General features: G+C 45.5%; 1 protein-coding gene across 1 annotated transcript in view; it reads left to right on the top strand.

The window, feature by feature from the left end:
* Positions 1-16,089, top strand: part of LOC135055407 (signal transducer and activator of transcription 5B) — a 478,909-nt gene that overhangs the window by 414,964 nt on the left and 47,856 nt on the right. The window contains exons 9-13 of the mRNA XM_063959429.1: positions 5,119-5,274; positions 7,767-7,946; positions 8,655-8,742; positions 11,669-11,791; positions 12,036-12,128. Of these exons, the coding sequence (XP_063815499.1) occupies positions 5,119-5,274; positions 7,767-7,946; positions 8,655-8,742; positions 11,669-11,791; positions 12,036-12,128 (640 nt within the window). The remainder of the gene's footprint in view (positions 1-5,118; positions 5,275-7,766; positions 7,947-8,654; positions 8,743-11,668; positions 11,792-12,035; positions 12,129-16,089) is intronic.

Below are 16,089 nucleotides of genomic sequence, written 5' to 3'. Positions count from 1 at the left end.
ATAAAGAGATAGTAGTATACTCGTAACAATTAGGATGACACTATGACGGTATAAAGAATGAAAAAAAAACCACGGTTAGGTGGTAGGTATATAATAATAAATAATACAATTCTGGTCGGACGGACTGCCTGCCGTGTGCCGACACAGAGGTAGCCACAGCCGTGAACTACCGCACTGTACACTGGTTGATAAAGAGATAGTAGTATACTCGTAACAATTAGGATGACACTATGACGGTATAAAGAATGAAAAAAAAACCACGGTTAGGTGGTAGGTATATAATAATAAATAATACAATTCTGGTCGGACGGACTGCCTGCCGTGTGCCGACACAGAGGTAGCCACAGCCGTGAACTACCGCACTGTACACTGGTTGATAAAGAGATAGTAGTATACTCGTAACAATTAGGATGACACTATGACGGTATAAAGAATGAAAAAAAAACCACGGTTAGGTGGTAGGTATATAATAATAAATAATACAATTCTGGTCGGACGGACTGCCTGCCGTGTGCCGACACAGAGGTAGCCACAGCCGTGAACTACCGCACTGTACTGTGTCTGCTGCTAATATAGACTGGTTGATATTTAAAGAGATATTAGTAGTATACAACAATACTATACTGGTGGTCAGGCACTGGTCACCACTCCTGCAGCAAAAGTGTGCACTGTTAATTAATATAATTGTACTCCTGGCTCCTGCTAACAACCTGCAGTGCTCCCCAGTCTCCCCCACAATTAATTATAAGCTTTTAATTTATACATTGATGACTGTGCAGCACACTGGGCTGAGCTGAGTGCACACAGACTGAGTCACACTGTGTGACTGACTGTGCTGTGTATCGTTTTTTTTTTCAGGCAGAGAACGGATATAGCAGAGAGAAGTGAACGGATATATTATATTAAATAAAAGTTAACTAGCAACTGCACTGGTCACTGACTGTGGTAAACTAACTCTGTCTGCGACTCTGCACAATCTCTCTCTATCTAATCTATCTATCTCTATTCTAATGGAGAGGACGCCAGACACGTCCTCTCCCTATCAATCTCAATGCACGAGTGAAAATGGCGGCGACGCGCGGCTCCTTATATAGAATCCGAGTCTCGCGATAGAATCCGAGCCTCGCGAGAATCCGACAGCGTCATGATGACGTTCGGGCGCGCTCGGGTTAACCGAGCAAGGCGGGAAGATCCGAGTCGCTCGGACCCGTGGAAAAAAAAGTGAAGTTCGTGCGGGTTCGGATTCAAAGAAACCGAACCCGCTCATCTCTAATATGTATATCTTTATTGTATTTGTCATTGTCTTTATATATCAGACTTAATGAGGACTGCTATGTTTGGACCTAATGTATGTGGAGGTTGTATTTTTTGTGAAAATAAAAATAAAGAATTTAAAGAATGAAAGGAAAAATGTACACAGAATTACACTTGACATTTGTGGGTCAGGCATGAAAAAATTGATCCCCAAGTCTGACATAGAACAAAAGGCTAGAATAAGAGAAACATATTCCCACAGCACACTGCAAAGGATCAGCAATGATATTTGAATACTACATCATGATAGACATACAGAGAACTCAGTTTGCATTATTTACAAAGATCTGATTATACCGCCAAGTCTTGCGTCAAGGTGGTTACTAACGTAAAGTAACAATAGCAGCCACTCTGTGTCATATAATTCCATGTTGTTACACTACATGATAATTGCACATACATCAATATATCCGAATTGAGAGCCAACTCACCAGGAGGCAACCCTAGATGCTTCAAATGGCACCACAAAAGACTCCCATACCTTTTATCAACCCCCCCCCCCCCCTTCCCTTTTCCTTCCCCTTCTTCAAATATGAAGTCACCAAGTCCCTTATGACTGGCTGCTCAGTTAATAATCCAGACTTCGTACTAGGGCCACCCACGTAACTTTCACCTTAAATTCAAATAATTGTATGTAATTTTCCCTGTTTAATATCCACATGAAATATGGTATGTTCGTATTAATCTCTATTATTTAAGCTAAAAAAATTAATGTAAACAAGATAGTTCCGGTATGTGTGATTGGTTAGCTGCCTCATTTCTCCCAAACCATACGTCCTAGGGGCCCCTAAATCACATATTACCAGAACACAAACAGCAGGTGTAATTATATGATATCTGAAGCTCATAGCTATTATAGAAATATAAATTGTATGTCAAAGTAGATTATATATTGTTTTGGTCTTTGTTCCTGTTTGAAGTCTATATACACTTTTTGGTTAGACTGCTGTTTTAATACCCCCTGCTGGGCAGGGACTTGTAGTCAGGAGAGGCAGTGCCTCCCCTGTCATACTACTCCTCCACAGTTTTTACTATACAAATTAGTGAAATTATACAAAGTAGATATTTATAACTTATACATATCCTCTGTAGTATTAAAATAATTGTCATAGCGATATGTCACCAAATATGCTGTGCTGGAATGAGAGTATCCAGGGAGAGGCAGTGAGCAGCTCTGCCTCCTCTCCATATATCAGGAAGTGCCTGAAGCTGGAGGCGAGGCCGAGCTGCAGCCAATAATGCTGCATACAAAACAGACTCTGTGAGGCGCTATCATCTCAGGAGGGGGGCGTGGTCTGTGCTCACACTTTTCTGCCTGGCTGCAGCACAATCTCAGCAGCCTCTCTCCCTGTGCTTTCCACCCTCTTCCCATGCTGTCAATAAGCCCAGATGTCAGTGGGGGGAGGACAAAGCAGCAGCAACTGAGATCTTGTTGGGAGCCTGTGCCAGGAGGTAGCCGTATGTGCTCCCAGTACTCCTGCAGTGCATGCTGTCACACAGCAGCCAGCTACCACCAGTACCACTATGCTCATCCTTCTCCTCTTCTCTCTCCACAAAGTCTCCTGGCAATGCTTCCCACTGCCATGTGTTTTCCTGGGTCATTCCGTGTCAAATCAACACACTGATTTTACCTCACCAGCTCAGATTTTAATAAAAAATTTGGTATATGGAGAGTATATATGTAGTCTAAGAAAAATACAAAATATTATTTAAATATCTCATACTGTTTCCTAATTATGGTTATGTAAGTGTTCAAAAATGCACAACCAGCATATTTTCAAACCCTCATAGCAGCTGTCCTAATTAATTAATTAATAGATTTGATGGCTTCATTAGTTTAATTATAGAAATCAAGTTGAATAGAAATACTTAAAATTGTATTAGTCAGTCAACAATCTTAGCTGAAGATATTTTGACAATGTCTCAGTGGTTTTTAAAGTGTCATCAGGAGACATGACATAAATTCTTCCAGTTAGAGTTATAGGGTTGACTTTACATAAGAGATCTATTAGAGGTATCCATAGAATGTCAGGCTTCCTTGGATAGAAGAATGAGGGTGAAGGTCCAGCTGAATGAAGAAAGGTCACTTTTAGTTCATCTTCATTGTCCATCACATAAGCTAACCACCATTTCTTGTACACAACGGATATATAGCTATTTATTTGTGTCAACTGAAGTATATAACGAATACTGTAGATGACGTTGTAGCCCTAGAAAAGGTTTTCACAGCTCTTTTTGATGTACTTGAATCAACAGGTATAAAAGCATTATACTGTTGTGTTCCCTGAATAGTTAATGACTAGCTGAAACGATCATTCAAAAATGTTTGAGTCAATATAGTCTTCTTGCGTTGTAAACGTTAAATTAATTCCAGATATATTTTCTGCTGCCCATTCATAAAGTTATATATCCGTTGTTTATAACAAGAAATAGTGGCTTGCTTATGTGATAAGAATGAAGATTCTGCTATGGCGATTTCAAAATATGCTGGTTGTACATTTTTGACAGATTTTTGAAAACTTTACATAGCCATAATTTGGAAATGACATGAGATTTTTAAATGAAATTTTGTATTTTTTCTGAGACTGCATATATACTCTCCATATACAAAATTTGATCAAAATCTAAGCTGGTGAGGTAAAATTTTAACAAAAAGTGTGATTTGACATGGAATGACTCGCCTATGCCCTCCTGTGCCATGTATTACTCTGTGTCCCCGGTGCCATATATTAACCAGTGCTCCCATGTGCCCTGTTTTACCCTGTGCCATGTGTTATCCTTCTCCCCCCCCCCCCCCATGCCATGTGTTGCCCTGTGCTATGTATTCGAATGTGCTATGTATTAGCTTTGCCCCCCCCCCCCCCCCCCGTGCAATGTGTCTCCCTGAACCATGTGTTACCCTATGCCCCCCTGTGCTATCTATTAACATGTGCCCTCTTTGCCATCTATTAACTTTTGGTCCCCTGTGCCCTGGTTTACCCTGGCTAAATATTAGCCTGTGCCATGTTTTACCCTGTCCAATGTGTTACCCTGTTCCTCCTGTGCCATGTGTTAGCCTGTGACCCCCTGTGCTATGCATTACCCTGTGCCACGCAGTGTTGTTACCCTGTGCTATGCATGCCCCTGTGCCATGTGTTACCCTGTGCCCCCCTGTGCTATGTATTACCGTGTTCCATGTGTTACCCTGTATCCCCTTTTGACATCTGTTACCCTGTGCCCTCCATTCTATGTATTACCTTGTGTCATCTGTTGACCCACTGTGCCCATTACTGTACTGCTTGCCGAGGGGATTGGCTATATATAGGGTGGTATTTGTACTATATCTGGCTCTGATATACTAGCCAGTACCTCCTCAACCATTGACCTCACTGCATGTCACTGCACTGAGAAGACGCAAAAAATGCACAGCTGTCAAAAAGGAAACAATCTTTTAAATAAGACAAGACTATACACAAAAGGCAAAACTACTTTCAGAAATTACCATGGATATCTCCAACCTCAACTCTCCTGCCACTAACTCACTTTAACCACCTCACTACTAGTCCGTCATAATGTGCTTGTGCAGTTTGGGCGTTTTTTATAAGGGGTTTGTGATGTAGAAATTTCATGTGGTATGTTTTGGCCATTAGAAAAAACTATGATTTGTTAATTGCTTTTCTGTCGGATTTTCATTTTTTAATTCCAATGGAAATGACAAAACCAACTAACTTAAAACAATGCATTTGTTTTGAAATCAACAGTTAGTAAATTTACCCCAGAACAGAATGCACTGGCTCACGTAACCAATCTTTCTCCTCTCAACAGGTGTGAAAAACTTGCAGAAATAATCTGGCAGAACCGACAGCAGATAAGACGGGCGGAACACCTTTGCCAGCAGCTGCCTATTCCAGGGCCTGTGGAGGAACTACTTGCAGAGCTTAACGCTACCATTACTGACATTATCTCTGCCTTAGTAACCAGGTAACATAACAAATGACAAGCTGTACTGCTCATCAGTATACCTTTTCATCATGTGTGTATTGTCCAGTGACTACTCATGGGTGGATGGATAATCTATAGGTCCAAACAAATACATTCTCCCTCATTCTGATGCAAGGCAAAACAACCAGAGCTTAATGTGTTTGGCATTTTTCACTGTTTGACATAACTTCTATGAAACCGGAATATATTCAGTTCCTAACATTGGTTTGGTGAAAATGGAGTCTACTCTAGCGACAGTTTTCCTTTTTCATTATATAAGTAAATGAACACTTTTTTTTTGGAGACCCAACTTATGAAAATTCTGAATGGATGGACGAGAGATGTGCAGTGACAATGGTTAGGGTACCCAGGGAAACATATTTTTGTATGTGTATCCTTTCACAGATTTATGCTAATGTGCAGCAGTGCATATTTGATATGAAGCTTTTTTTTTCTTGTCAAATTTCTATATTTGTCTTATGATATTAAATATTTTGTCAAAAACTACTAAAGATTAACACAGTGCTGTGGAATGTAAAGGAATAGTCCTCTGACCTGTATAGCAACATGACCTGCGGCCAGGGGCATACCGGAACTCTGTGGGACCCATAGAACATTTTGAAAGGGCCTCTCCCCAGTGTTTCTAGAGACACCTCTCTTTATAACCCATAATAATGCCTTAGTTCATTTAATGCCCCATACAGTAATAGTGCCCTAGTTCATTGCATGCCCCATAATATTACCCTAGTCCATACTATGCCCTATACTGTAATAGTGCCCTAGATAATTGTATGCCCGATACAGTAATAGTGCCCTAGTTCATTGCATGCCCCATAATATTACCCTAGTCCATTCTATGCCCTATACTGTAATAGTGCCCTAGATAACTGTATGCCCGATACAGTAATAGTGCCCTAGTTCATTGCATGCCCCATAATATTACCCTAGTCCATTCTATGCCCTATACTGTAATAGTGCCCTAGTTAATTGTATGCCCCATACAGTAATAGTGCCCTAGTTCATTTTATGACCCATATAGTAGTAGTGCCCTAGATCATTTTATGACCCATATGGTAGTAGTGCCCTAGTTCATTTGTATGTTCCATATTGTAGTAGTGCTCTAGTTCATTATATGCCCCATAGAAGTGCCCTAGTTCATTTTCTGTGCCATAGAAGTGCCCTAGTTCATTTTCTGTGCCATAGAAGTGCCCTAGTTCACTTTGTACTACACAGTGCCGCCAGTTCATATTATACCATGCAGTGCCACCAGTTCACATTATGCCACACTGTTGTGCTGCCCATCAGGGGGGATACATCCTAATGCAGGAGTTAAGATTTTAATTCATGCACACTGTCCTTATCTCTGACAGTCATAATCTCAGAGCTCAATTCCTGACGCTCCCTGATTCATAAAAGCTGTAAACAAGGAGAAGCCTACTATTGTGCTGGGCTTACTGATTAGCTCAGCTATGTCGGTGAGTGTGAAACAGGATTGTGGGAGATGGATATCATCAGTGTGAAGCTATACTAAAAGGGTCAGATAGATTGCTCCTTACGAGTCCCTGTTTACAGGCAATGGCCTGGAGCCAGTTTGTTTTAGCAGACACTTTTGTTTTTTGGTAAAGAAGTAGATGAGCTTGGGTACAGGGCCTTCCAAAATTACTAGGCCCCATAGCAATGGCACCAATTATACCACTATAGCTACACCCTTAACTGCAGTCCTTCTATATTTATTATGGTCACAGGCAGCTGTGACAGTCTTACTACGTACTGTAGTGGGTGCATTATCCTGTATATAATAATAATAATAATAATTGTATTTATATAGCACTCTCTCTAAACAGGACTCAAGGCGCTTTACGCTGACATCAAAAACAATGCACATAATACAGACGATTAATACAGCTATACAAAAGCCACACAGACATAAAAATTAAAACCTTAGATTGCATAGAGTAAGCATAATGCAGGATTTGTGTAAGCATATTGGGTAATAACTTCCATTGGTTGTGCATTCCACCCTCACAAGCTAACAGGTGAGGCAGCCAACTTGGGCGCACTGCGTAGGATTTCCCTGGGTGAAATGGTCTACCCCAAGAAGAGATGACACAAAATAGGGGTGCGTCTTTACGCGCAGAGTAGGGTCCCAACAAAACTATAATATGAGGGTACTTTATAGTTTTATAAGAGTCAGTGAAATCTGTATGGATGGGTGCACCCCGAAATCGGCTGCACGGCTGGATTGCAGACCAGATTTTATGGATGCAGCTTTCTGCAGCCAGACTAGCCTACGTACCAGACCTAGTCATACGTAACCGAGGCATATTACCAGTTACTAGTAACCCTGGACTATATAGACTGTATTCAATGCTAATATGGAGTGTTTTAAAAAGATCTACATTCTTGGTATACAGATAATTGTGCTGGTGGATGTAATTTTATTAAATGCTAAGTTTTTCTAGTATCATCTCGGCCCTATAATTTTCCTGCAGCACATTCATCATTGAAAAGCAGCCTCCACAGGTGCTCAAAACACAGACGAAGTTTGCAGCAACAGTTCGGCTTTTGGTAGGGGGAAAATTGAATGTCCATATGAACCCTCCCCAGGTGAAAGCCACCATCATCAGTGAGCTACAAGCCAAGGCTCTGCTGAAGAATGAAAATACACGCAAGTAACTATCCTATTATTATTTGTATTGTCTTTTATTTATAGGGCACCACATGAGATCTGCTGTAAACTTGCCTGTTCCTCAGTGTTGTCACACCTCTCCATGTAATCTGTGCTGTGCCTTTGTATTGTCACCCTCACACCTTTCCATGTAATCTTACCTGTCTCTCTGTATTGTCACCTGTCACACGTCTGTATGTAATATCTGCTGTGCCTCAGTATTATGTCACCTGTCTCCTACAACTCTCCTTTGTACTTCAGTGATTACATGTGTATCACATCTCCCCATAATCTCTGATGAATCTATTATTTTTTTTAAATATACTTTACTTCTGACTATTAGACTTTGTTACTTTGTGCAGCATGTGTATCTGGCATAATTAAAAAAAAATATCTTCTTTTCATGTAATTACATGTCTACTTATCTGATCATAACATGATATAGTATAACACAGTGGTTCTCAACCGCGGTCCTCAAGTATCCCCAACAGTTCATGTTTTCCAGTTCTCCTCACAGGACTGCAAGTGAAATAATTTGCTCCGCCTGTGGGTCTTTTAAAATGTGTGAGTAATGAATACACCTGTTCAACTGCTAGGTGACCTGGAAAACATGAACTGACTGTTGGGGGGTACTTGAGGACCGAGGTTGAGAACCACTGGTATAACATACAAATCCATCCTCTTTGGTTCACCTGTTATTTCTGTGTCACAGTGAAAGTAGTGGGGAGATCCTGAATAACTGTTGCGTGATGGAGTACCACCAGGCCACTGGCACCCTCAGTGCACACTTCAGGAATATGGTAGGTACCACAAATAGCTGTGCACTAAATGTGCTACATAATTGTGAATTGATGTGAGTGGGGGAACATTCAGTGACTTGATTTTACATAGTTACTTGTATCCTGCTTGTTGCCCATTCTGGATTATTTCTGCAGCCAGATAGAACACCACGTTCTCCAAAGGTGATAGTAAGTATGTACTTATGGCGGTTTTCCTCTTCTCCAGTCTGCATAAATCATCTGGCCTTAAAAATAAGAGAACACAAAAGCCCTCATAAGGATATACTTTTTCATCCATATATTGAGCATAATGATCCATCATTTAATGTATTTGTCAGTAAAAGTAAGCAAATCTCTAGTATTCATGAGGGGTCCTCCACCACCACCACCAATCATCCAACCACCTACCCCAGTTAACCCCTCCTGATATCAAACTCATACCGTGATTGTTGATGAGTCCTGCACATCAGTTTGGGTGAATTTTGACCCATTCCTACTTATAGAACAGTTTCAAATAATTGATGTAGGTGACCTTTCTTACACTAAACATCTGCTTCAAGACATGCCACGTTTTATTGGACCTTGTAGCAATAGCACCACCAATACCACATAACATTAATAGCCATCACATAACGTTATTTACCCCACCCCCAACCCACACATACATAGGGGTGTATTCAATACTTGTCGTATCCTTTCCGACGGAAAGGATCTGACAGGTCAGTATTCAATGAGCGGCCAAATCTGACTGTCTGATTTGGCCGCTCCTCACCCATCTCTCACCCATCCACGCTTCATCCCGACATCCGCTCCTCACCCGTCCACACTTCGTCCCAACAGCCGCTCCTCACCCGTTCACGCTTCGTCCCAACAGCCGCTCCTCACCCGTTCACGCTTCGTCCCAACAGCCGCTCCTCACCCGTTCACGCTTCGTCCCAACAGCCGCTCCTCACCCGTTCACGCTTCGTCCCGACAGCCGTTCCTCACCCGTCCACGCTTCGTCCCGACAGCCGTTCCTCACCCGTCCACGCTTCGTCCCGACAGCCGCTCCTCACCCGTCCCCGCTCCGTCCTGACAGCCGTTCCTCACCCGTCCACGCTTCGTCCCGACAGCCGCTCCTCACCCGTCCCCGCTCCGTCCTGACAGCCGCTCCTCACCCATCCCCGCTCTGTCCCGACAGCCGCTCCTCACCCATCCCCGCTCTGTCCCGACAGCCGCTCCTCACCCGTCCCCGCTCCGTCCCGACAGCCGCTCCTCACCCGTCCCCGCTCCGTCCCGACAGCCGCTCCTCACCCGTCCCCGCTCCGTCCCGACAGCCGCTCCTCACCCGTCCCCGCTCCGTCCCGACAGCCGCTCCTCACCCGTCCCCGCTCCGTCCCGACAGCCGCTCCGTCCCGACAGCCGCTCCTCACCCGTCCCCGCTCCGTCCCGACAGCCGCTCCTCACCCGTCCCCGCTCTGTCCCGACAGCCGCTCCCCACCCGTCCCCGCTCTGTCCCGACAGCCGCCCCTCACCCGTCCACACTCCGTCCCGACAGCCGCTCCTCACCCGTCCCCGCTCCATCCCGACAGCCGCTCCTCACCCGTCCCCGCTCCATCCCGACAGCCGCTCCTCACCCGTCCCCGCTCCATCCCGACAGCCGCTCCTCACCCGTCCCCGCTCCTCACCCGTCCCCGCTCCTCACCCGTCCCCGCTCCATCCCGACAGCCGCTCCTCACCCGTCCCCGCTCCTCACCCGTCCCCGCTCCTCTCCTCACCTGTCCGCGCTCCTCTCCTCACCCGTCCGCACTCCGTCCCCGCTCGTCCCGGCATGGCCCGGCATTGATTAGGTCGGAACTCCTTCCGACCTGAACATGTCGGAAACTGCCGTCTTTCTGACAAGACGGCAGTTTCCAATAGGTATTGAATAACCCAATAATAGTAAAAACATCCTTCTCATAACCCCCACTAAACTTTTATACCCCACCTCCAATGTATAACGCCACACACCATTAACATCTATCCCTGTGTACTAATATGGAAATACAGTATATCAGTGAAGCATCATCTTTCTTCAGCATGGTTATGTGATAGGCGTTGTGTAAAATGTGATAGATGAAAGTCATATTGTGTGCACACATACTCCATTGTATATGTTTGTGAGTGTAATACCTTAATTTGCATAATCTGGCTACACACACACAAAGTAATGGCACATAGTACAACAGGTAATGTTTCCCAACGATTGTGAGGACAAAGGCTAAATGTGTTGCAAGAATTTGGGTGGCATAGGTGGTGAATCTTAAAATTTAAATAGAATGTGCAAAGAGGTGTAAATATGGGATGGCATTTGATATGCCGGCTGTCGAGATCCCGGCGCTCAGCATACCGGCCCCGGGATCCCTCCAGCTATTCTCTCTTTTGCGGGGTCCACGACACCCCTGGAGGGAAAATAAATAGCGCTGGACGCCACCATGCCTGCAGCGTAGCGAGCCCGTAAGGGGCTCTTTTGCACTTGCCCTGCTGCCGGCATGCTGGCGATCGGGATCCGGGCGCCGGGATCCCAAAAGTTGACGTAATTTAGTAGACCTATAAATATGAAGTAAGTCTAGTTGTTTAATAATCCAAGTTCTAAAACTGGTGGGTCATGAAAGAATGAATGCCAGGGTACTGTATCTGCAATGAGACATAACATTAGTGAGGTTGGAACTGCTGCTGCTGGGCTGTACATAGTATGCCTCCTGACCACACAGCAGAGAGAGCTCCCTTATATTCTCACTTTATATTTCTCTTTCTAACATTGTAATAATGCATTTGTTTTTTCTTTACTCTCCGTACTAAGGATACAGCATTTCCTGGCTAATGGGTTGTTTTTCTTCATTTTTGGAAAATGAGAGCAGAAACCAGGAAATTGCATAACAGAATCCATGCTTTTCCATCTGGCTAATTCCCCTCTTCTTCCTCACAGTCCCTGAAGAGGATCAAACGCTCAGACAGGCGTGGAGCAGAGTCTGTGACCGAGGAGAAGTTTACCATTCTGTTTGAGTCGCAGTTCAGTGTGGGTGGGAATGAGTTGGTGTTCCAAGTAAAGGTGAGGAAAAAAAAGGAAGGTCCTTGGCTAATACCAGCATGCTTCATTCCTTCTAATTTGGAAAATACTTAAACCCCTAAGTGGTGCAATTTTCTTGGTGACCAAAGTGGACTAAAGGCAAAAGATCTATTGTTTTTCTGTAATCTAAATTTTCCACGGTTAAGTAGATCATATTCACTGTTGTGAACGCTTAGATAAACAAAACAATCATTTGTTTTTGTATTTGTTTCACTTTCTTTTCCAGACATTGTCTCTTCCTGTTGTTGTCATTGTCCACGGGAGTCAGGACAACAATGCCACAGCAACAGTCTTGTGGGACAATGCATTTGCAGAGCCGGTAAGACCACCCCTTTGAACAGCCTGTAAACATTTCCTTGCTGATTGAATTTACCCAAAGTACAGCTGTCACTGACAGTTTCTCATACGTCCTAGAGGATGCTGGGGACGACATCAAGACCATGGGGTATAGACGGGATCCGCAGGAGACATAGTCACTCTAAAGACTTTTCATTGGGAGTGAACTGGCTCCTCCCTCTATGCCCCTCCTTCAGACCTCAGTTTTAAAAATGTGCCCAGGTCGACTGGATGCACTCTGAGGAGCTCTACTGAGTTTCTCTGACGTCCTAGTGGATGCTGGGGACTCCGTCAGGACCATGGGGATTAGCGGCTCCGCAGGAGACAGGGCACAAAAATAAAGCTTTAGGATCAGGTGGTGTGCACTGGCTCCTCCCCCTATGACCCTCCTCCAAGCCTCAGTTTGTTTTTTGTGCCCGGCCGAGCAGGGTGCAATCTAGGTGGCTCTCCTAAAGAGCTGCTTAGAAAAAGTTTTTAGGTTTTTTATTTTACAGTGAGTCCTGCTGGCAACAGGCTCACTGCAACGAGGGACTTAGGGGAGAAGAAGTGAACTCACCTGCGTGCAGGATGGATTGGCTTCTTAGGCTACTGGACACCATTAGCTCCAGAGGGATCGAACACAGGCCCAGCCATGGAGTCCGGTCCCGGAGCCGCGCCGCCGACCCCCTTGCAGATGCCGAAAAGTGAAGAGGTCCAGAAACCGGCGGCAGAAGACTTTTCAGTCTTCATGAGGTAGCGCACAGCACTGCATTGTTGTCACACACTTCACACCAGCGGTCACGGAGGGTGCAGGGCGCTGCGGGGGGCGCCCTGGGCAGCAATGAGAATACCTTGTTCTGGCTAAAAAATACATCACATATAGCCCCTGGGGCTATATGGATGTATTTAACCCCTGCCAGGTCTCACAAACACCGGAGAAGAGCCCGCCGAAATAGGGGGCGGGGCCTATCTCCTCAGCACACAGCGCCATTTTCCTGCTCAGCTCCGCTGCGAGGAAGGCTCCCAGGACTCTCCCCTGCACTGCACTACAGAAACAGGGTAAAACAGAGAGGGGGGGGCACCTTTTTTGGCGTTTTTTGATATATATATTAAGCTGCTATAAGGGAGACAACACTTCTATAGGGTTGTTCCTATATATTTATAGCGCTTGGGTGTGTGCTGGCAAACTCTCCCTCTGTCTCCCCAAAGGGCTAGTGGGGTCCTGTCTTCGATAAGAGCATTCCCTGTGTGTCTGCTGTGTGTCGGTACGTGTGTGTCGACATGTATGAGGACGATGTTGGTGTGGAGGCGGAGCAATTGCCGGTAATGGTGATGTCACCCCCTAGGGAGTCGACACCGGAATGGATGGCTTTGTTTATGGAATTACGTGATAATGTCAGCACATTACAAAAATCAGTTGACGACATGAGACGGCCGGCAAACCAGTTAGTACCTGTACAGGCGTCTCAGACACCGTCAGGGGCTGTAAAACGCCCTTTACCTCAGTCGGTCGACACAGACCCAGACACGGACACCGAATCTAGTGTCGACGGTGAAGAAACAAACGTATTTTCCAGTAGGGCCACACGTTATATGATCACGGCAATGAAGGAGGCTTTGCATATCTCTGATACTGCATGTACCACAAAAAGGGGTATTATGTGGGGTCTGAAAAAACTACCTGTAGTTTTTCCTGAATCAGACGAATTGAATGAAGTGTGTGATGAAGCGTGGGTTAACCCCGATAGAAAACTGCTAATTTCAAAGAAGTTATTGGCATTATATCCTTTCCCGCCAGAGGTTAGGGCGCGCTGGGAAACACCCCCTAGGGTGGATAAGGCGCTCACACGCTTATCAAAACAAGTGGCGTTACCGTCTCCTGAAACGGCCGCCCTCAAGGATCCAGCGGATAGGAGGCTGGAAACTACCCTGAAAAGTATATACACTCATACTGGTGTTATACTGCCACCAGCCATCGCCTCTGCATGGATGTGCAGTGCTGGGGTGGTTTGGTCGGATTCCCTGACTGAAAATATTGATACCCTAGATAGGGACAGTATTTTATTGACTTTAGAGCAATTAAAGGATGCTTTTCTTTATATGCGAGATGCTCAGAGGGATATTTGCACTCTGGCATCGAGAGTAAGTGCGATGTCCATATCTGCCAGAAGAAGTTTATGGACGCGACAATGGTCAGGTGATGCGGATTCCAAACGGCATATGGAAGTATTGCCGTATAAGGGGGAGGAATTATTTGGGGTCGGTCTATCGGATTTGGTGGCCACGGCAACAGCCGGGAAATCCACCTTTTTACCTCAGGTCCCCTCCCAACAGAAAAAGACACCGTCTTTTCAGCCGCAGTCCTTTCGTTCCTATAGGAACAAGCGGGCGAAAGGACAGTCATATTTGCCCCGAGGCAAAGGAAAGGGTAAGAGAGTGCACCAAGCAGCTTCTTCCCAGGAGCAGAAGCCCCCCCCCGGCTTCTGCAAAGCCCTCAGCATGACGTTGGGGCTTTACAAGCGGACTCAGGGGCGGTGGGGGGTCGACTCAAGAATTTCAGCGCACAGTGGGCTCACTCACAGGTGGACCCCTGGATCCTGCAGATAGTATCTCAGGGTTACAGGTTGGAATTCGAGAAGTCTCCCCCTCGCCGGTTCCTAAAGTCTGCTCTGCCAACGTCTCCCTCAGACAGGGCGACGGTATTGGAAGCCATTCACAAGCTGTATTCTCAGCAGGTGATAGTCAAGGTACCCCTCCTACAACAGGGAAAGGGGTATTATTCCACACTATTTGTGGTACCGAAGCTGGACGGCTCGTTAAGACCTATTCTAAATCTGAAATCTTTGAACCTGTACATACAAAAATTCAAGTTCAAGATGGAGTCACTCAGAGCAGTGATAGCGAATCTGGAAGAAGGGGACTTTATGGTGTCCCTGGACATCAAGGATGCTTACCTGCATGTCCCAATTTGCCCTTCACATCAAGGGTACCTCAGGTTCGTGGTGCAAAACTGTCATTATCAGTTTCAGACGCTGCCGTTTGGATTGTCCACGGCACCTCGGGTCTTTACCAAGGTAATGGCCGAAATGATGTTTCTTCTGCGAAGAAAAGGCGTATTAATTATCCCTTACTTGGACGATCTCCTGATAAGGGCAAGGTCCAGGGAACAGCTGGGGGACGTAGTAGCACTAACCCAAGTAGTGCTGCAACAGCACGGGTGGATTCTGAATTTTCCAAAATCTCAATTGACCCCGACGACACGTCTGCTGTTCCTGGGAATGATTCTGGACACGGTTCAGAAAAAGGTGTTTCTTCCGGAGGAGAAAGCCAGGGAGTTATCCGAACTTGTCAGGAACCTCCTATAACCAGGGAAAGTGTCTGTGCATCAATGCACAAGAGTCCTGGGAAAGATGGTGGCTTCTTACGAAGCGATTCCATTCGGCAGATTCCACGCACGAACTTTTCAGTGGGATCTGCTGGACAAATGGTCCGGATCGCATCTGCAGATGCATCAGCGGATAACCTTATCGCCACGGACAAGGGTGTCTCTTCTGTGGTGGTTGCAGAGTGCTCATCTGTTAGAGGGCCGCAGATTCGGCATACAGGACTGGGTCCTGGTGACCACGGATGCCAGTCTGAGAGGCTGGGGAGCGGTCACACAGGGAAGAAACTTCCAGGGAGTATGGTCAAGCCTGGAGATGTCTCTTCACATAAATATACTGGAGCTAAGAGCGATTTACAATGCTCTAAGCCTGGCAAAACCCCTGCTTCAGGGTCAGCCGGTGTTGATCCAGTCGGACAACATCACGGCAGTCGCCCACGTAAACAGACAGGGCGGCACAAGAAGCAGGAGAGCAATGGCAGAAGCTGCAAGGATTCTTCGCTGGGCGGAAGATCATGTGATAGCACTGTCAGCAGTGTTCATTCCGGGAGTGGACAACTGGGAAGCAGACTTCCTCAGCAGA

This window comes from Pseudophryne corroboree, chromosome 3 (assembly GCF_028390025.1).
Source record: "Pseudophryne corroboree isolate aPseCor3 chromosome 3, aPseCor3.hap2, whole genome shotgun sequence".
Classification (NCBI taxonomy): domain Eukaryota; kingdom Metazoa; phylum Chordata; class Amphibia; order Anura; family Myobatrachidae; genus Pseudophryne; species Pseudophryne corroboree.
The sequence above is the reverse complement of the archived record's forward strand: the minus strand, read 5'-3'. Positions and strand labels throughout refer to the sequence as shown.